The 21,619-nt window shown below is 42.2% G+C and overlaps 1 protein-coding gene across 2 annotated transcripts; it reads left to right on the forward strand.

Annotated features, from left to right (window-relative positions):
* Positions 1–1,131: 1,131 nt before the first annotated feature.
* On the forward strand, positions 1,132–20,392 carry RBL2 (RB transcriptional corepressor like 2). 2 transcript variants are annotated; one of them, XM_058845802.1, is made up of 22 exons: positions 1,132–1,398; positions 2,698–2,828; positions 4,027–4,227; positions 4,938–5,002; positions 8,092–8,220; positions 8,782–8,942; positions 9,048–9,112; positions 9,776–9,962; positions 10,669–10,835; positions 11,323–11,432; positions 12,303–12,406; positions 12,754–12,891; positions 13,100–13,264; positions 13,820–13,931; positions 14,483–14,755; positions 15,040–15,311; positions 15,862–16,038; positions 16,203–16,274; positions 16,649–16,763; positions 17,748–17,950; positions 18,161–18,328; positions 18,720–20,392. In XM_058845802.1, exons 1-22 carry the CDS (start codon positions 1,204–1,206, stop codon positions 18,888–18,890), a joined length of 3,381 nt encoding a protein of 1,126 aa, XP_058701785.1. In that variant the 5' UTR covers positions 1,132–1,203; the 3' UTR covers positions 18,891–20,392. The 2 variants fall into 2 exon arrangements, with proteins under 2 accessions (XP_058701785.1, XP_058701786.1); XM_058845803.1 differs by having other exon boundaries at positions 1,133–1,398; positions 18,164–18,328.
* The last annotated feature ends 1,227 nt before the right edge of the window (positions 20,393–21,619 follow it).

A 21,619-nucleotide genomic window follows, 5' to 3' on the forward strand; every position in this document is an offset into this window, starting at 1 on the left:
TGTGAGGGTTTGTTCCTCTTTTTTTAATATGAAAGATTTTTACAGCGTAGATGAATATTTCTCAGTATAAATTAAATGCTGTAATAAGTTATTGCTGCTTTGTGTTTTAGTAGATACTGTAAATTTAGCTAAACAGAAAAGCCCTGCATCATTTGTATAGTCTTCTGGGTGGCAGAGAGCTTCCCATCAATGCTCTGCATAGCTCAGAGTAGGACTTGGCCTCGCTGCAAAGTTCACAGCTCCTCTGTGTTATAAAGAAAAAAGATGTAAGTCATTAAATATAACCTAATCACTAGTTTTTAAAGTTGTAAGCTGTTCTGGTAGTCTGGGGGTTGCAGGTATGGGGGGTACCCTGCTGGTAGAACCAACTTACCGTGCCAGTTCGAGCTCTCTGCTGTTCTCAATGCTGGGTACCAGTGTGTGTTTGTGTCCTGGATCACATCTCAGGTCAGTCAAATCATCTTTTCTTGACGTTTTCTTTTTTTTTTTCCTCTGAAGCTTTCAGCATTGGTGAAATACCAGTAACACAAAATCAAGCCGACAGAGTCAATAAATCTCTTTTAATCAATTGCAGCCTGTTTTATTGATCATTGACATGTACCTGCTCTAGGACTTAAATCTAATTTTTGGCAGCCTCCTCTGCTCGGTTAGAACTTGACCCAGGGGAGATATTTCTGCCTCTCTTTCCTACCCCCCACTGCCTATATACAGCTCATGCCCTGCACTGTATGTATGTGTACATATTTGTGTATATATCCCGCACTGGGTGTATGTATTTGTGTACCAATTTCTGTACAGCCCCTACTCTGCAGTCTGTGTGTGTTTACAGGCCGTAGCCCGCACTCTGTGTATATATTTGTATATATTTGTGTATGTATTTGTGTACGGCTTTCCCGGCACTGACCGCTCTCGGCCCGTTCCGGGCTCCCCTCACGGCCCGGCCCCGCCCAGGGCCCCGCGCGCCGGGCGCGCTCCCGCTCGGTGCCGTGCGCGCGCCGGGGGCGCGTCTCGCGGTGCGCGGTAGGAGCGCGCGGCGTGCGCCTGCGCGCGGCGGGGCGGGCGGTCGCCCCGCGGGCCAATGAGCGGGCGCGGCGCGCGGCGGGGGCGGGGCCCGTCCCGCGGTGTTTGGATTCGAACGCGCGGGGCGGTGGCGCAGGCGCGGTGCGCGGAGCGCGGCGCTGCCCCCCAGCGGCGGGGCGCGGCATGGCGGGCGAGGACGCGGCCGGGGCCGAGCCGGGTCCCGCGGGGGGCGCGGCCGCAGCCCCGTCCCCGCCGGGCGAGGACAGCGAGACCCGGCAGCGCTACGAGGAGCTCTGCAGGAGCCTCAACATGGACGAGCGCGCCCGTGCCGAGGCCTGGCAGAGCTACCAGAGCATGAGGCGCAACTACACCCTGGAGGTGAGGGAGGGGCGACAGGGCCTCGGCCGGGCCGGGGGGAGCGCGGCGGGAGAGGGGGTGAAGTGTGGAGAGAAGGGACGGCGGTGGAGGCGCGGCGGCCTCTCCCTCGCACCGCCCGGGCGGCCGGCAATAACCATCGCAATTGGGAGTCATAGCGGCGGAAAGGTGTTAAAAATGGAAGAGCTCTCGTCGCTATGGTCCTTCGGCTCCCAGCGGTGCGGCCGGGGAGCGGCACAGTGGCCTCGGGCAGCGCCGCTCCGCAGCCGCGCGGGGCCCGCGGAGATGCCCGGCGCAGGTGTGATCACATTTGTTAATCATTTCTGGGGGCTTGCGCGGCCGCTGCACAGCCCGGGCCGGGGGTAGAAGGTAAGAGGTGAAGGGTAAAAGGTAAAGGGTTGGTCGCGTCATTCTGGAAAACATGAACACGCGGTGACGCGCCCGGGAGCTTCGGAAGCGCCTTTTATCGGTGCCTTCCTATGGCAAAGGTGGCGCTTGTGATAACCCTCGGCAGTCCCCGGGTCCCCGCAGCGCTGCCCTCCCGGTGACCGGGCGGCTCGGACCGGGCAGGGCTCGGTGCTGCGGGAAGGAGCAGCTCCGCTCCGGCAGCGCCTCTGTCACATCCAGACGGGCAGCGATGCTCGGGAACGAGCCTTGCCTTGCCCCCGAAGGTGTGTGCTCACCCGGGCCCGTGACATCACGGAGCCCGACAAAACCATAGCATCGAATTCAGTTTGGCCCCGTGTTTTACCAGTCCATTTTTCCACTCAAGTGTTACTATTTAATGAAAGAAAACAAAATTTCAAGTGCTCATTAGAATTAATTTCTGTCTTTAGGTACCCGATTGAATAATTGTTCTGCTGTGTAATACAGAGTAAAATGGAAGTGGTGTTTTTCTTTTCCTACTGTTCGTTCAGGGCAGAAGAATGTTTTGGTTGCAAGAACTGTAGTCTTTTTTTTCATTTGCCGTTTTCTTTTTAAGCAGTACAAAATGCTACAGAAGAACAACACTAAGAATATATTTTCATATACTCAAAATATATTTCACACTTCGAGTCAAATGTGAAATTTATAATGGTAACTAATGAGTTTAGTTTTGATGCAGTTCAGTGTCTATTAAGCACCTGTTTTGTTGCAGTCAAAAACCCAAAGCACAACAAAAGTTTGAAACAGCAAATCAACTTTCTCACTGATTGAACTTCATCTGTTTGGACACATGCTTTTCCCTGATGTTGGGGTAGCTGAAAAGCATGTTTTTCTTTTCAGTGAAGTTTTTTAGATGCCTGATGTTTTGATTCACAGGGAAATGACATGCATTGGCTGGCTTGTGCCTTGTACGTGGCTTGCAGGAAAGCAATTCCAACTGTGAGCAGAGGAACAGCGGAAGGAAATTACGTATCCTTAACCAGAATTCTGCGCTGTTCAGACCAAAGGTAACTTTTATTCTGCTGATTTTAGACACAAAATCTCAAAGAGTGCTTTTTACCTTGTGAAATTGGAAATAGAGAATAAAAGTTAAATGTGTTTCTTGTTTCCTGCTTTTGAAGATAGACTTTATATCCCTGGAATGCTTGTGTTATAGCTCACTGTCACAGAAGTAGGGCAGTTCCTTTGGCTCAGTACTATGTTCATAAAAATACTGGTTTTCAAAATAAGAGATTGACTTCCTCCACTCGAAGGAGAAAGAAGCCAGTCACTGAAGAACAGTCAATTTTTGGGACATGCAAAGTCTGAACTTATTACATGAGAAAGCATTTGTAGTTCGCTGTGAAAATGTTCACAAGATTTATTTCAATTTTTGCATAAGAAAACTTCACTTTTCACATGTTCTTGCTGAAGTCACTAAATGAGGTCAGAATCTGATGAACAAATTTGTGTCAAATGTTTATGTCCATTAAGTAATAAAGAAAAGCTTCTGAAACAATTGACTTTATTTATTAGCAATCTCATTGTTTTCTAAAAATTCCACAGACTGTCACAAAAAAAAAAAGAATGTTCTTATGTACTTTTTATCCCATTTCCTCTACTGTTGAAGCATTGCTGTTGATTTGAGCAATGCAAAAGTGTTCCTCTATAAGCTTTTGTTTTCAAAATCAGAAATTCATGGAATTGAATGTTGATAAATTGTTTCTGTCATCTGGGCTATCAAGACTAATAACACGGAAAAAGAAGGTGTAGATAAAGAAGTAGAAAAGGAATTAAAGTCCAATTTGCAAAGTGCAATTTACTAAAACTTAAGAGGTTTTTCATACTTTGTAAAATATTCTTAGCATTGTAGATCTCACAGGTTCTTTTATTTAAATTAATAAATTTTTCAGAAAAAGGGGGCATGTCTGATTTCAGAATAATCTAAATGTTGGAGTTGATTTTCTCTTTGTGAGAAGATGCCAGACCTGTGAGTACATAGTTAACATGGTTATCAGCCAAGGACCTAAAAATATTTCTCAAGCTGTCTGAGCTCATCCATGTTTATGGGTAAAGGACTAGCTCTGAGTTGGCTGTCATGTTTGCAATGTCATCGTTTCATCAGTTATCTGGGCAGTAGAAATTGCACTTTCATTGAAAATGTTGAGTTTATTTCTGCAGGAAAAACAAACAGCCTTTCTGATCTAACCCGTTTGGTATTTCCAGCTTGATCGAGTTTTTTAACAAGATGAAGAAGTGGGAAGACATGGCAAATCTACCATCCCAGTTCAGAGAGCGAACTGAGAGATTAGAGAGAAACTTCACCGTTTCTGCAGTCATTTTTAAGAAGTATGAGCCCATTTTTCAGGACATTTTCAGGTATCCTCAAGAAGATCAGCCTCGTCAACAGAGAGGAAGAAAACAGAGGTGTGTTTCTGTTATTTCCAGACTGATTTTAGACCATTGCTGTAGTGAAAATATTGCTTGAAAGCCATGAAATTGCTTGATTGTTTTAATAGTATTTTGACTGTATTTTCACAGTTGTTGTTTATAATATCAGAGTTGATTTGTCCTTGCTTGCAGTAAATTTTTAATCTCTTTTTCAGTTTCAGATCTGACAGGGGCAGGAAATCTCAAAGCTGCTGAGTTTCTGATTATTTGAGGGATGGGGGAGAAGGGAGAGATTTCAATCAGCCTGTAGGCAAGGGAAGCACTGGTGCTGGAGGGATAGGGAAGATAGGAAGAATTTGATTCTTTTATGATCTACATGGCTTTAATACTCATAGTACTGCTTAGTCTGTTTCACTGCCCACTAACTCCCATGGATTACTTCATAGCTGCAGAGCTTGTGGGTATTTGCTTAATAATAGAACTTTGTTTCTTTGTTACTGTTTGTATTTGGGGTGCTATGGAATTGAATTTGCAGACTGAGTCTGGGGCTCCAGTTGTGCCTACACTAAACTTCTTTCAGGTTTTGTGTATCTCTGTATTTCCTTTAGTCAGGGTTTTGTGGGAATAGTGTAAGATTTTGGCCACACTGTAGTAAAGCTTAATTTTCTCTTTGAATTAGTGATTCATGTATGATGTTTTATCAGTTTTTATTCATTGAGTCTTCTTGCTGTATTTTCCTCCAAAAGACGACAACCATGTACTGTGACCGAAGTTTTCCAGTTTTGTTGGGTGCTGTTTGTTCATGCAAAAGGTAAGAGATCTGAAAGGGATTAAATACGGCAGACATTGTTTTACTGGTCATTATTTTATATCAGTCCTTAAAGTACCCAGTGGTGCAGTGCACATGTAATCTTTATTGTAAGAGCATCCTTAAAGCTTATAAGAACAGTAGAGAATTTCAGATGTTTTTTTTCTTGGTAGTGACTGTTGGGAGAAAAAGGAAGGAACAGGATGAAATCCGCATTTTAGGCTTCAGTTGTTCAGTAATAGCATGTATAGTCTAAAATCTCTCCTCATCAAATCTGTCTTAAAGAGTTTCCACATCTCTAGGCCTTGTTTCAAGTCCTGCTTTGATGAGTGTTCACTGTGAGTGATGTATAAGTAAGGTAATGCTCTGGGGAAAGTGTCAGGATTGATATTCCTGTGTGGTGGGATGTGTTTTTTCAAATTTAAAAGTGAATCAGTGTTAAGATTCCTACAGTGTGCTATGATTTCCTGAACTGGATGATTTTGAGGCTAGGACTGGGTCAATATTGAATGTCCTGGCTCTAATTTTGTTCAGAACTTTGTTTACAAAGCCTTTCTTTCTGTACTGTGCCTCACTGCAGAGGGTTCCTGGCAGCAGTGCTGGACCCTCACACATATCCCTGCACAGAGGTCAGGAAGGGTGTAGTGGGGCACAAATACTGCATTGAGCACTCCATCCTGTGAGGAAGATGCCTTTTTTTAAGACTTCAAATTCCACCTTATTGGGCAAGAGAAGTCTTTTCTAAACAAGTGTGGTGCTTTCAGCCTGAAACACAGCAGAGTTGGTACTGTTCTTATTTCCAGTCAGTCAGGACTTCACTTCCTTAGCACAGGTAGGCAGGTGAGAGATTAAGTAGGTCAGTCTGGAAAATCACAGGTTTTCCTTTTCCCTTCTGTAAAGTCCTCACTTCTTTGGGAAGATGGGATGGTTGACAAGGTGCAGAAGGACTTCATGGGTCTTTCTGTTTCTAAGTTATTGACTGATGTGTTTGAGTAACTGCATCATTGACTACATGTTAATTACACACAGTTTCAGGTACGGTAACTAACCCTATGGTGTTAGCTGATACACATAGTTGATACAAGTACGTGTTGATAACACATTTGATTGCATTTTATAAGGAAAAGAAAAAAATTATAGTGCAGAGAAGCTGTAAAATTACCAAATGATTAGTAAAGTGTGGCAGCACAGAAATGGAAACTGAGTGTTGACTATTAAGACATTAGGTGTTGGTGTGAGGTTTTGTGCTGTGTGGTTTGGGGCTGGGCAGTAAATCCTTATCACAGCAACCACACATCAGTGGCAGGCCCAGGCTTGTCTGCTCCTGCAGCCCATCGCCTTCAGTTCATGCACTGCACAGAGGGAGCCCCTTGCTCACTGGGACTGCACTTCAGCATACTGTTCGTAAGAATTGCTCTTCCAGCTCTTTTATTTCTTTCTTTAAAATTGATGGGGAAAAATCTCTGGTTTTTTATTATTTGGTACGATGTGGAAGGGAACCTTGTTTGAAATGTCAGCAACAAAAAATTGCTGTGGAACTACTGATACTGTGAAATTTTATTAACTTTTGTGCTGACACTAAGGATTGCCATGGTAGTTGTCATGGTTGTGGAATTGAACCTGTGTTATGACAGTTACTTTGAGAATTTTATTGATTAAAGATTTGCTAATAGTATTTAGGATTTTAATTACTTTGCTGTGAACCTTTAATGATTTTGAAATAACTGATAAGTGGGTAAAGTTAATTAAAATTTCATCTAGGGTTCATTATTTTAAACAGTTTAAATTATCTGCATTGAAATTATTTTTCTTCTAACAAACATGGAAACAGAAAATAACAAATTTGAACAACCTGGTATGTTACAAAAAAAAATAACAGCATAATTGAGAAAAATTTTCTAATCATATATCCATTTCAGTGTGTTCTATGTGAGTTTATTACTATATGATACAGATTTCTTCAAGAATTTAAATGTGTTCTTCAGAGTGGGATCAGCTTAGTGATTTGGAGCTTCATTGAGAAAAAAGGGAGGGTGGAAATAGTGGAAGAGTTATTAGTATTTAAGGAGTAATAAAAACATCATGGTGTGCATAAAAAGTTACAGAATAGTGATTTATGTTATTGATTAATTGTATCTTTTACCAGACTGTTTTCAGCTATGGTCACTTCTCTAGAGGAATATCAGTAAACATAAATGAGTTCAGTAATGTACAACTCTGATTGTAATGTTTGTGATTGTGAACAGGTTACAAGGACTCTTTTCTGCAGGAAAGTGATAGATAAAAAATAATAATAAGCCAAGTCAGAGGCACATTTTAGGTCTTCTGTAAAGCACAAGAGAAATTAAGTTATATTTATTAGTGTTTATAATGAGTATGTCCCAGCAAATTTTTTGCAAGAAAATAGATTGTTAAAAAAAATCTGACTTTGAGTTAGGTACAGGTTTGTTCTGGGAGTGAGGGGCAAGGGCTGAAGGAGGGAGCAGTTTCTAGGCCATCTGAAAACCTTGGTCTACCCTTGCCAAAGTTAAAGTTATTTGAGGCTGTTTTCAGCAATGCAAAGGGGAAAAGGGGAAGAGTTGAGTCTCAGAACCCATTGTAGCTCCTTGGCCTCCAGAGCAGGCCAGCTTCGGGCAGGTGGGAATCCAGTGAAGGACGTGACTCTGCCAGGCAGTGGGGCTGGTGCTGCCAGAGTTGCAGAAGCACATTTTTCTTCCTTGAGGCTGTTTGCATTGTACAGTTTGTGCTGCTTCAAGTTATTTATGCCCTGGTTAATGAGATTACTCTGAATGAGGGAGCAGTAACAGCATATTTATCAACATTTTGGTAAGGTTTGATTTCAAAACAGCAAAATGTACTTGAGTTCCTTCACAATTGCTGTTGTTTCTGAAAAAAATATTTAACTTTTGTATTTGTTACATGTTATTGTGAGTCTGCTTTACTGCCTGTGTTGCTATCCAGGTACTTAAGAGTTACCCAAGTCTGTGTTTCTAAGATTCCATTATTGATTGTAATATAAACATCAGAAGTCTCTTATTAAAAAAATTCTTAAATCTTTGCTGATTTTATCTTATGGCTTTCTTATATTGCAGGAAATTTTCCTATGATCAGTGATGACTTGGTCAATTCCTACCACCTCTTGTTATGTGCTTTGGATCTTGTGTATGGAAATGCTCTGCAGTGTCCTAACCGTAAAGAACTCCTGAATCCTAATTTTAAGGGTATGTTGAAAAAAAGAAGTTGATTTGAAATACATGAAGACCCAGGACTCAAATAGGAGATTTGTTTCTGTCTCATTCCTGGATTGCTGCTGTTCTCTTTTTGAAGAGAATGGAAGTGTAGACTGACTTGATAGCCACAAATTCAAGTGAATGGTGAGAAGTTGTCATTGAATTTCTGATGTAACTCTTCCCAGGCTTGCACTTAGATTTTCAGTGCTGTACAGGATTGGCCTTCACTTGTAGTGCTTCAGATGTGACCTGGGACCATTATCTCAAATAAATATTGTAGTTCACCAGTGTTTGATTTTTTTCCTATTAGAATTGATATATGTAGTTTTTATCACTCAGTACCTAATGGTTTTGAATATCTAACTCAAAATTTGTTTTTGATAACATTACCCAGTTGAGTGGGCATTATGTAATTAGTAGTTCTTTCAAGGGAACTAATTAGTTTGCTGTTTTAATTTCATACTACCTTGACTACACAGCATAGAATTTAAATTAATAAGAAAGCAGGATATGGATTTGCAAAATTTAATTATACAATATTCTGAATTGTAGGTCTGCCTGAAGACTTCCATAGTAAGGATTATAAAGTATCATCTGATCCTCCCTGCATCATTGAAAAACTGTGTTCTTTACATTATGGATTAGTTTTAGAAGCAAAAGGTATAAAGGAACATTTTTGGAAGCCATATATTCGGAAGCTTTTTGACAAAAAGGTTGGTCAGTAAATTTGTAATGTAGAAAAATCTCTCCTTACTTGTTACCTTCAAAACCTTTATAAGAAATGAAATTTCCATCCTTTGTTCTTAAATGTCTTACAGCTTTTGAAAGGAAAAGATGAAAATCTGACAGGATTTCTGGATCCTGGGAACTTTGGAGATAGCGTGTAAGTCCCTGTTTGTGGTTTGGTTTGCATGAGTGTCCCTCTGTGGCCCAGCTGCACTTGTTACCTGATCTGAGCACTGGTGGCAGCCATGCCTTGTGTGTTCAGTAATGGACATCCAGCACTGCCTTCCTGTTCCTGGCAGTGCTGGGGGCTGAGGCCTGCTTGAAAGAGGACTGGTGTGTCAGGATGGTGCTACCTGATGTTTGCTTTTATTCTTATGCTTCTCTTTCCTGGATTTTTCTTTTTGTGTGTGTAACTCAGAGTTATTATGAAAAAGCTGTGGGAGACTGAGTAGGAAGTGGGAGGCAAAAAAATGGGTTTGGTGGTGTTTAGAGATGTTTATGGCTAGGACTTACTTTCTTTTAATGATATAAAAATGATTCAGTATAGCTTATGATACAATGCTGTGTAAATGTAGAGGTCCAGGAAATAGGAGTTCTGAGTATTTTACTGTGTTCTTCCTGTGGCTGGATAAATAGCAGGGCATCAGATACATAGGGAAAATAATGTCCTTGCCACTGTCATGTTTAAGGTACTGTAGATCTTAAAGGAGCTTCAGTGAGGGTCAAAAGAAATTTGAAGTAGACTTCCCCCAGGCCAGAACTGTGTTCAGTGTGTGAACAAAGCAAAAGGGGGGTTGTTTGTCCTTCCTTTCTGCTGTAGCAAAGCCATCAACAAAGCCTATGAGGAGTATGTTCTGTCAGTGGGAAATCTCGATGAGCGAATATTCCTTGGCGAGGATGCAGATGAAGAAATTGGAACTCTCACAAGGTGCTTGAACACACCTTCAGGAATGGAAACAACTGAAAGGGTACAAGTGAAGCATAATTTGCAGCAGCATTTTGACAGGGTGAGTATGGCATGGTCTATGTTGCTGTTTTTATATGCCACCCTCCCCGGCTGCCTATGGAGACAGAAATAAAACACACCTCGGAGTGTGGGGAGAAAATGGGCAGAGTATTGGGAGCTGGACTTCATGAGGAATGTAACGAATTTGTTAGAAGTTACTTTGTGATTTGTTAATTAGAAGATGTATTGATTTTGCTATGTGCTAATTGAAAGTTGATTGTTTTAATGTGATGGCTTGATGTGATGCAAATAAACTAAAATACTGATCAGAAGGACTTATTAGGTTAAAGGCTGAACCTTGGAAAGGTTTAATTTCCAAGGAATTAAAGGAATTTTCATTTCTTTTAAGAAAATTAAAGGAAACCCTGGCTCAGTTCACTTTTGCTGTGAGCTTGCCTTTGGTACTCAGGCTGGGAAGGGATACTGTGGTTTGGGGGGGATTTTTTGAGATTGGTCTAAGTGTTTCACACTTCAGTCCCCTCTGTTTATACAGAACTGTTTGATACAAACATCTGAGCGACACAGAAAAATTCTTCATTGCTGGCTCTTACCTGAGTCATGGTCTGGTTTGGACTGTTTGATTAGGAGTAATTTTTTTTTCCATAACACAGAATAAGAATTCTGCAGATTGATGTTTCTAGGTTATGACCTTTATCAAAGTTTATGACAGAGTACATTTGTTTATGTGGTTATTTTTTTATTTTCAGTCCAAATCACTCAGGATCACAACCCCCCTTACTGGCCGCAGGTACATTAAAGAGAGCAACCCATATGTGACACCTGTTTCCATAGCAACCTACAGCCTGAGCCGCCTGCACACGATGCTGGCAGGGCTGAAAAATGCCCCCAGTGAAAATCTGGAGCAAATACTCAGGTAAATTTGGTGTTTAGCCAAATAATCCTATTTTCTTTTCTAGTTTTAATAGCAAACATTAATGCTGAACAGTGTAATTTAAAATGTGAACCAGTCTTTTACTACTGGAGTAAAATGGAATCCAGAGAGACATTTACATTTTGAAGGACTGTTCTCTTTATTTAGATTCATCTGTCCTTCGAGATTGATGAACACCCACTATTTAAAACTCAGCAGTTACGAGCTTCTCTAACCACAAGTTGCCAGTATAAAATTTTCTTCTTGCTTAACTAATGGCACTACCTAGGAAATAACCCCATACTGTAGGAGATGCAAACCAAACTTTATTCTCCATGTGCATAAACTGTTTTGCAGTTAGTTACATTTGGGTCTGTTTGTATTGCTATGCAATATATTTGCATTTTCTATGCTTTCAGCATATAAAATATAGGGTGATTTTGGTCTTAGTAGGAATAGTATATTGAAAATGTTTAGTTTTTATTTTCAGGTCATGCTCCAGAGATCCTTCTCAATCCATTGCAAACAGACTAAAAGAAATGCATGAAGTGTACTGTCAGAGCACTCAGTCTGAAGGAGAATTCAGTAATTTTTCCAAAGGTGAGAAACATTTTGCTTATCCATAAAATGCCTGTAAATACACCCATCTCTTATAATTAAGTTTTACATACAGGTTTTGCTTTAGCACTAGTGTCTTTTCTACTTCTTTTGCCTTTTCCTGTGTTCTTAAGATACAGAAAATTTCAACGTTGTGTAAAATTTTATAATCAGCCTTAGCTTGAATCACTGGAATTTGATCACACTTTCATCACTAGAGAAGTGCAATGAAAAGGACTTTGAAGTGTACCACTTCTTCTCTCAAATATAAGAATATAAGTGACGACATGGATTTCTGTGCTGGTAAAGAAAATCTGAGTAACTGTAGTCTTTAAAAACCCAACAGCAACTTGGGCTTACCTATGAAGATGGATTAGTACAGGTATTAAAATCCTGCCAGTACAAGCACAAAAACATGATTTGCAAAGTTGTCTTGATATCTGAAGTGCCTGAAGATGGATTGAATATAAGGAAGATGCTCTTAACCTTGTTTCTTAATAAGGCCTTCCTTTGTTCATGCCAGCTGAGTAGCTTCAGTGCTTTTTGTTGCACAGTGCAAGGTGGATCCATACAGGTGCATTTTCTCAATTTCAATTGTGTCTGTTATAGCAATGTTAAGGGCTGTTCTTACACATGGCCCTGTCACCATAATCTGGGTTTGGTAGCAAGTTATTCTGCTCTGCATTCACAGATCAGGGCAGTGTAGGAGAAGGATTCCTACCTTAACTTGAAATTAACTGGTTTAGTCCTGCAAGTATTGTATCCACAGCAGCACAGAAATCCACACAAGCTACTGTTGCATTTCTGTATCTGAAGATTATAATACTTTTTTCTTGCATTTTACAATATTGCTTCTATTTAAACTTCCTGCAGATGTTGCTAGTAAACATTTTCGTCGTGCTGAGATGCTCTACTACAAGGTCTTGGAGTCGGTCATTGAGCAAGAGAGGAAGAGACTGAGAGACACTGACTTATCTGTAAGGAAAACTAATCAAAGGGTACCTCATTTTTAAAATTGGACCTGCAAAAAAAAGAACACAAATGTAGAGCAGAATTGTCAGCTATTTAAAATGAGGGTAAATCTCTGAGAGGAACCCTGTAAATACACCTGAATGGAAGAACAAGGGTTCAAGAAATTGTGTTTGCAAACACAGAGTAAATTTTTAATGAGTAAAGATGGCTCATTTTGAACTCTGTTCTGTCCCTTAAAAAATAGCTTCACTTTTTGTAAGCTTGAGAATCTTGCTGTTGAGACAATAAAAAGTGTTTTATTTTTTCTCTAGTTACACTGTAAAATAAACTTTAAAATTTGCAACTCTTGCAGGCAATACTGGAGCAAGATGTGTTTCACAGGTCTCTGCTGGCGTGTTGCCTGGAGATCATTACCTTTACATACAACCCACCTGGAAACTTCCCATTCATCACTGAAATATTTGACATTCCAGTTTATCATTTTTACAAGGTAATGTGTTTGATAGCTAGAAATGCTTACAAAGTCATGAGTGCTCATTGACCTGTATGACAGCCTAGGATTGAGTCATTGTAGTGCAGCCTTCATATTTCTAATAGTCTCTTCTTCCTTGAAAATCAAGTACTGGAATTAGATCTTTGTTTAAGATTGAATCTATGAAACAAGTACGTTATGTTGATCATACTTACCCACTGCACAGGTGATTGAGGTTTTCATTAGAGCAGAGGACGGCCTGTGTCGGGAAGTGGTAAAACACCTGAACCACATTGAAGAACAGATCTTGGAAAGTATGGCATGGAAACGGGAATCCGTACTGTGGGACAGGATCAGAGAGAATGAAAACAAAGTTCCCACTTGTGAAGAGGTGAGCACATCTCTGTGTGTTGCATAGCTTTCATAATCAGACAGGATGGCAGGCAGAGGACTTTGTATCCTGAAGGAGAGGACTTACGTGTCTCGGTAGCAGTTCCACCAGCCCAGCAGTGCAGGGAAAGCAGCAAGTGCAGCGTGCTCTGGCCTGGTCAGGGTCACCTCTGTGGAGACATCTGCAACAGAGACAGGCAGCAGAGGTGATTCTCACCCAGTATTTTATCCAGTATTTTAATGGTGTAGCAGAACAGTGAACAAAATGGTCAAGAAGGGAAGGTTTGGACCAGTAACACTTGGAAAGATTATTAGACAATAGATGTGGTAAAAACTACACACAGTAGCCACAGAGAGACTATTACAGTGTGTATCTTCCAGAGCACCAAAGTCACTACTCACTTCTGGTTTTCTTGGGCTTAGGGTAAGTTTGTCACTTTTCTTGTTATTTTTCCACAAAGTTTTGCTGTTCAAAATGTGTAGTGCAGTAGCTATTAAAAATTTGCTATGTAGTTAATGTGATACAGCTGCTCTAATAAAAGGATAAATATTTTAGGTAATGCCACCTCAGTACTTTGAGAGATCTGCTGGGAACAGTGTTGTAGGTTCACCATTGACACCACGGCGAATAAACGAGGTTCGTGCTGAAAGTGGAGGATTGGGAAAAGGTGAGATTTTTTTAAAGCAGAACATGTTGTACATTGCTAACTTAGATTAAATTATGTAAGGGAGGAAGCTGTCTTAATGCCAGTGTACAGTTAGCTGCAAACACATTTGTAAAGGGTATTTGTATTGCAGCTCAGAGTTGCATCAGAAGTCTAAGACTGATGGATTCATCCTGTCAGTGTGAACAATACTGCTTTGATAGGGTGTTCTCAGGTGATGGAGATGAAGAGTGTGTGTGTATGTATATGTTAAACAGTATTTATACATGCACACACATGCAGCTTACACTCTGATTGGTTGGCTTTATTGTTATACTAGAAAAGGAACTCCACTATATATTATGTAACATCTCAAAATGTTTCCACTAGAAAAAATATGATACATGAATTTAGAAAAATATTAAACACAGAATTATTGAAGATAAAGTAATCTCTATCAGCACTCAGTATTTTTAAAATTTTTTTCCTTAAGAGCTTTGCATCACCTATTTTTAAAACAAGGGATTATAAAACAAGAGTTAAATATAATCTGTGTGTGTGTTTTTCTTCCCCAGGCCTCTCCTCCCCTCCAGCCACGCTGTATGACAGGTACAGCTCCCCCACAGCCAACCCCACGCGGCGGCGCCTGTTCGCTGACAATGACGGTGCCCCCGAGGGTGGCCCCGCGGTCAGGGTGCCCCCGCAGCCCGTGGTGAGCACGGTGCCTGTGCAGAACGTGAGCCCCGAGGCCGTGTCCGTGACCCCGGTGCCTGGCCAGACCCTGGTGACAGTGGCAACGGCCACCGTGACAGCCAACAACGGGCAGACGGTGACAATACCTGTGCAAGGTGAGGGAAAAGCTGCTGCACAACCATTCAGGCTTGTTCCCATCAGGGAACGCAGCCAGGGAGGACTGCATTAGTATGACAACCTGACTTCATTATCTTCTTGTCTCATAATGAAGTTTCCAAAGTATTTTGATTAAACAATTTCACATATAATATACTAAATGTTTAGTTCTAAGTAGCTAATAAAAGAAGTACTGAATTATTTTTAAAAACTCAAAAGAAAACCACACACACATCCCCCACCCAGTGTGCTCTTGTTTCAGGCTCTTTTTGTTACATTACAGGTATTGCCAATGAAAATGGAGGAATAACTTTCTTTCCAGTCCAAGTAAATGTAGGTGCCCAGCCCCAGGCTGTGTCTGGGCCCATGCAGCCTCTGAGTGCCCAGACTCTGGCTGGCACCCTGGCCCCTCAGATGGCTGGGGCAGCGCTGCAGCTGCCAGGCCAGTTAACAGTGCAGCAGATCTCCCCTGGAGAGCAGAGACAGACCCAGCAGTTGAGTGCCACTGCTGCCAGGCCTCGCAAAATGGGCTCACTTGCACTCTTCTTCAGAAAGGTAATTTTTGATCTGTTTGCTTTGCTTAGTTCTTATTTTGGTAAATGTACAGTAATTTTAAAAATACACACTTATTGATTGTAATAATGAGGGCATATTACATTTAATCTATATTTACTCATACACAGTTGAAGAGTCATTTTCTCCTGCAGCCCACTTCTCACTAGCAAAGGACTGTGCTGGCACATCAGGACATGGAAATAGATTCTGTACTTGGCCAGCTGGTTCTTAAAGGCTCTTCCAAAGGAAGAGGTTCACTTTTGAGACTTTCTGGTTTATTCAGTACAGGGGTTGCTGTGGGCAATACAGTGCCCTTTCTCTGCTCAGGACAGCTTGGAATTTAAGCTTCAAACTAATTTTTTTTAGCACTGACACCAGTACTGAGAATGTCTGTGCCTTGTAAGCAAAAAAGTTAAATTTTATTTTAGTTATTCTTCTCTTGGCTTCACATTTGCACAAGCTCTACAGGTGTGCAAGTCTGAGTTAACTCTCTTGTTGGGTCAGAAGAGCAGTGTTGCTGTGGCCCTGAGCACAATGTCCAATGTCACAGGTGTATCACTTGGCCAGCGTTCGTCTGAGGGACCTCTGTGCCAAACTTGATGTGTCTGATGAGCTGCGCAAAAAGATCTGGACGTGTTTTGAGTATTCCTTGGTGCACTGCCCTGAAATCATGATGGACAGACACCTGGATCAGCTGCTGATGTGCGCCATCTATGTCATGACTAAGGTAAAGTGGGAACAAAGAAAAAGCAAACAAAAAACTCCTTTAATACTTAATATTCCCAATAGTACTTCTTAAAAAAACTCAAACCAACAAACACACAGAACCACCCCAAGCCAAACAAAATACCCAAAAACCTGCAGAAAAACAGAACCTTTTCTGTCCCTCAGGTTACTAATGAAGACAGATCATTCCAGAACATCATGCGCTGCTACCGGACACAGCCGCAAGCCAAGAGTCACGTGAGCACAGTCACTATTTGTTTATTAAATACCTTCATTCTATTTTGGGAACAGATCACTTGGCAAAACAACGTTTAGTATGAAGGGGATGAAGTCTGTGAACTGTTCTCAAAAGAGAAGGGTCGTATCCAAAATCCTGCACTACTGAAAGCTTTTTTGTTAAACTGTACGTAAACTAGAAAGTGTTTTTTACTTAAAACCTAAGGAGGCAGTGCCTGTGGGCTATTATTCCTCTTAGGAGGCTGTATTTTGCTCTGCAGGAAGCAGTTTGGTAGCACAGTGAAGTTGTGGCAGCAGACATATCGTGCAGGCAGTTGTTCCCTGACTGGGGGCTGCTCCACCCTCCCCTGCTCACGCTGCTCCTGTCCCTGCAGGTCTATCGCAGTGTCCTCATCAAGGGCCGCCGCCGCCGCCACTCGGGCAGCAGTGACAGCAGCAGCCAGCAGAACTCACCCACAGACAGGAGCAAAGACAGGAACAAAGAAAAAAGTGAGTGATTCCAAATGTCAGGTGTTCGGGTTTAATTCCATTTCCAAAACTGTGTGCATAAACTAAGAGTCGGATTTTGTGTTGTTTCAGCCCAAACATTTCCTCCTTTGGTAAACTTAGATAATATTAAGAATATATTGATAACATTTGAGAGTTGCTCTAATTCAAGGTTTTTATTGCACCCACTCAGTTTCAATCCCTCCCCACATGAACTTACCTTGGGAATTTGCTGTGCTGGCCTGAGCTCTGAGTTCAGCTCACACACCAAAGAACTTTGAAGTCTTTGCAGAATGAGGAAATCTGGGCTAGCCAGGTTCACAGTTAATCTTATCACAACCACAGAACTGCTGCAGTTTCTTTTGTAGCACTGTCTGTCTGCAGAGATGGGAACACCACCCACAGCATTGATTTCAGCATAGCTGACAGCTCTGGGGATTCTCCCTTGGTATGTGAACTGACATATTTTCCTTGAATTAACTTTTATAAAGGAAACTGAAGAAGTAAAGTATTCCTACTGGCAGTTTTCAAGGTATTCAATAGATGATGGTATAAGCAGTAGGTATTAATATTTTCTGTCACAGAGAAATGGCAGGGAGGGAAGGCAAAAAATTACATATATTTTGCAACTTCCCACATGAAATTAGCAGGAAGTATGGCCAAGACAAGTATTTCTACTGACAGAAAAAGACTACCATTCTTTACTTGAAATGGTGCCAAGTGGCAACAAGAAAGAGCTCCTGCTAAAAGTGTAACACAAATGCTGAAAAATGGAGTTTCAGCTCTTGTTACACTGTCATGCAACCCTGGTCCTACAGCAAATCCCTTGCAGTTTATCCAGAAATCAACACAGCTTTTGTGTAAGGGACAGTGCTCAGGGATCAAAACCGGCATGAGTGCTGGCGGCAGCAGGCAGCGGTGCCGTTTGCCGAGGGTGGCTGGCTGTGTGTGTGCAGGAGTGCCTGAGGCTGTGGCTGTGCCCTGCAGGCAGCCGTGACTCCAGCCCGGTGATGCGCTCCAGCAGCACCCTGCCCGTGCCCCAGCCCTCCAGCGCACCCCCGACCCCCACCCGCCTCAGCGGCCCCAACAGCGACAGCGAGGAGGAGGAGCGTGGGGACCTCATCCAGTTCTACAACAACGTCTACATCGAGCAGATCAAGGACTTTGCCCTCAAGTACACTTCAAATGCAGTAAGTTACAGTCTGTGCTTCTTAATAAACAGAGCTTGATCTTCTGATCATGCAGTGAAATTTCCTTAAATTGAAAAATACTAATTGGCATAATAACACAACAGAACTTGTGTTTGTTGTACACCTGTACGATCATCTGCGTGGCAAAGCCTCGCTGCACTGAGCCCTGAGCTCAGGCTGCAGCTGCTGAGGGCCTCTCTTCTCTCTGAGCAGACAGACTCGCCCCCACTCTCGCCGTACCCCTTCGTGCGCCTCGGCTCCCCCCGCAGAGTGCAGCTCTCCCAGCACCACCCCCTGTACATCTCACCACACAGAAACGAGTCTGCCCTCTCTCCCCAGGAGAAAATATTCTACTACTTCAGCAGCAGCCCCTCAAAGGTGAGACTAACGTGTTTCAGTTTGATCTTTTAACTCCTTAACTCTTTTTTTTTTGGTTTTGGTAGTGGAATTAGAGCAGACTCTGCAGCATGAGACAAGGTTTTGTTCACCTAAGGCTCATCAAACTGCCAGTGCAGCTGCCACAGCCGAAGGGCTGGATAAGCCTTTGAGCTCTGCATGCAGACACACACCAAACTTCCTTGAGTTTAAGATTTACTCTGGTAAGGGAATGAACCAGTACAGTGATGAAGAAAATATCTTGGTACAGTACAGATTTCCACAAAAGAGCCTGTCCAGTCCCACTGCAATGCATCTAACAACGGTTCAGAGCACACTGGGGCAGTCACAAAGAGAGAGAGCACTAATCCTTTTGCCCCCCTCCTCCCTCCAGAGGCTAAAGGAAATCAACAGCATGGTTAGAACTGGAGAAACACCCACAAAGAAGAGAGGCATCCTCTTGGAAGATGGAACTGAAGCCCCTGCCAAGCGCATCTGCCAGGAGAATCACACAGCTCTATTAAGAAGACTCCAGGACGTGGCGAATGACCGAGGGTCTCACTGAGCCTGCACAGCTCCTCCCTCCCCAACTGCACCGAGCCTGGGCCAGGGAGAGACTGCTGGGGCCAGCAAGGAGCCACCTCAGACCCCCAACACAAACCCTGGCCCTGCTTAAGCTCTTCACAAGGCAAGTGACTTCAGCCTTGCCTGGAGAACACATCCCTAACACAGCTGTGGACCTTGCAGCAGGTATTTACAGCTTTGCTTTGCTCTAGTCAGTGCTTCAGACAGGTCCAGGGGCCTCAGCACAGAGCCCTGCACCAAGGTACTCACAGAGAGTGTCAGGGTTCCTCACTAACCCCCTCACAAACTAACAGCTTTGGAGTAACACTCTCACACAGTCCAGTTCTGCTTGCAAAGAGACATGGGGAGGGTTTTGAGCCCTGATGGAAGCTGGATGGATAGATGGACTATAAAGATATGGACTCTTTCCATATTCAGGATGTTCCACATGCTCTTGAGAAGCATCACGGTGTGATCACAATGTGTGGCCCTTTGCTGTACCAAGGGAGGTGATTGTGTTGAGTGGTTTGAGCTGTGCACTGTTTGAAAGTGAACTCATTGTCCCAAGGTGACACTTGGCATGGGGCTGTGAAGCATCATGGTTAAGGCAGAAGAATTTTGCTGTATATTTGCAATGGCACTTTCTAAATGTGAATATTTTTTGCAAAGGGCAACTTCAGCTGTCTTCCTGTACTGAAACAATTTGACTTTTGTATTTATTTCAGTAGACATCCCATTGCTCCTCTTGTCAGTAAATGGCATTAAGAATTCATTGTAACTCGATGTATAGCAGCAATGAATGCAGGAAGCCAGGGATGTGTGCTTTTTTCAAGGAATTTTATATGCTTGTTGCTTTTCTTGATAGTCAGGCACTGTAGCCCTTGCTCACTCAGCAGCAGGAAGGTGGTGCCCATCTCCTAAAACATATTTCGATATTTTGTGTTTAAAGGACAGGGCTTGGGAGTTTGATTTTGTGTTTTGCTTTGGTTTTTGTAAAAAGGCCTAAACCAGGCTGCCTGGGAGAAATCCCTCCCCTCCTACCAGGATCAGCAGGTGGTGCACATTACACTTACCACTTGTTTTCATTTAAAATAGGTCCAAAATAGCAGACTTGTTAGGAAAGCATCAACCCTCTCCCCCAGTACAGGATGTCAGGCCTCTGCTGGGGAGGGGGTGCTCATTGCAAAATGTGGTACACACTCAGGTTCCAGAAGGCTTATTGAGGAAGCAAAAGCTAACAGGCCTGTTTTCAGTCATTCCTGTCCTTCTGAATAATAGGAATATTTAAGGCTTAATTCCACTATAAATTCAACTAAAGTAAAATAAAAACATGGTTTTTCTTACCTGCGTAACAGAGAGCTGGAGTCCAAAAGTTGTGTAGATGTTTCTGTAAAAATATTTATGGAAGTGTCAGACAATTCTTCTTGTTACTATGTCCATTTACTTCACTTTGTATGAAAATATTGCAATTGTATTTTTCAATAAAGACTTTATAAACTTACAGTTTCATGTTAGTGTGTGAAAAAGCACTGTATGTGCAAAGCTAGAAAGTCTGCAGCAAGGACTTCAGTCCCACACTGCAATTAAAGGTTTAAAAATAATCACATCTTAGTCACACCACAAGGGAAAGGATTTACTCCTGCCTGGTTTAGTCACCATGGTTGTTCCAGGCACGTCCTCTCCTGCTGCTCCATCAGAAGGCACCAGGCAGGGCCAGGGAATGCCCCAGCTCCAGCTGCTGCTCTCTTGGCAGAGGAGGAGGATGGCTGCCTCACTGCACAGCACAGGAGGGCTTCAGAACAATCTGCCATCCCTGCAGGGGCTTTCTAACACAAGATTTCACACACAGTGACAGCAGAATTATTTCCTGTGCGCTGGCTGCTCACATTTCAACTGAGGGAAATTTCTAAACATTCTTAAGTAGTTGAGAACAGCTCTGACCACCACTGGGCCAGTGCTGTATTTGTACAGCAAAGGATGCATGGGTTTTCCCCTGCCTTTTTACCTAGGGGGCCTGAGACTATTTCATCAGCTGCTGGCCCTGTCCCTTTCTGAAAACAAGTTAAGTTACCCTCAGCTGTAACTAATAACAAAGATAGAAGTTGCTGTTTCTAATTCAAAAAAAATGCTAACAAAAAACAAACAACAAACTTCAACAGGCATTCCAAAGGAAAAAAAAAAAAAGGCATATAAACTTGATATTAGAAAAGAAAAATCTGAAGTGGCTTCAAATATTTTCTTTCATGACTTAGAAAAGTTTGGTTGGAATCCAACTGCAGCCTCAGTAGGAAACTCCACTGGTATAACTTACAGATCCCTTGTAAAACTTCAGAGAGTTAAGAATTTCAAAGATGATATTCAAAAGCATCCCCTTATCAAAGTATTGGCCAGACTTTACTCTTCAATCAAATTATGTTCCTGTTCTAGGAAAAACATCTCAATCCAGGAGAAAAGATTTCAATGGCACTGTTACAGTACTGATTCACCTACCTTGTTCCTGGAACAGCTTCTTATAATACACAAATTTGATTACAAAAATATACAGCATTCTCTTCCCTTTCCCAGTCTAATGAATAATTTTTCAGATTATTCATTCTAAGCCAAACAAAACTCTACATTCTCTAAATAAATAAAATTATTCTCAACAAACTGCTGTTAGCTTTAACTTAGGATTTAACTTAGAGCAATCCAACCTAGTGACCAGCCTTGCAGGGGTCTGTGACAGCTCAG

Source organism: Poecile atricapillus, chromosome 10 (assembly GCF_030490865.1).
Source record: "Poecile atricapillus isolate bPoeAtr1 chromosome 10, bPoeAtr1.hap1, whole genome shotgun sequence".
NCBI classification, from domain to species: Eukaryota; Metazoa; Chordata; class Aves; order Passeriformes; family Paridae; genus Poecile; species Poecile atricapillus.

Bases quoted from the DNA above. Each gene is read 5' to 3' on its own strand.
- RBL2 (XM_058845802.1), top strand. From the start codon at position 1,204: ATGGCGGGCGAGGACGCGGCCGGGGCCGAGCCGGGTCCCGCGGGGGGC. The intron at 9,963-10,668 runs GTGAGTATGGCA...TTTTATTTTCAG, and splicing joins TGCAGCAGCATTTTGACAGG to TCCAAATCACTCAGGATCAC. The intron at 10,836-11,322 runs GTAAATTTGGTG...TTTTATTTTCAG, and splicing joins AATCTGGAGCAAATACTCAG to GTCATGCTCCAGAGATCCTT.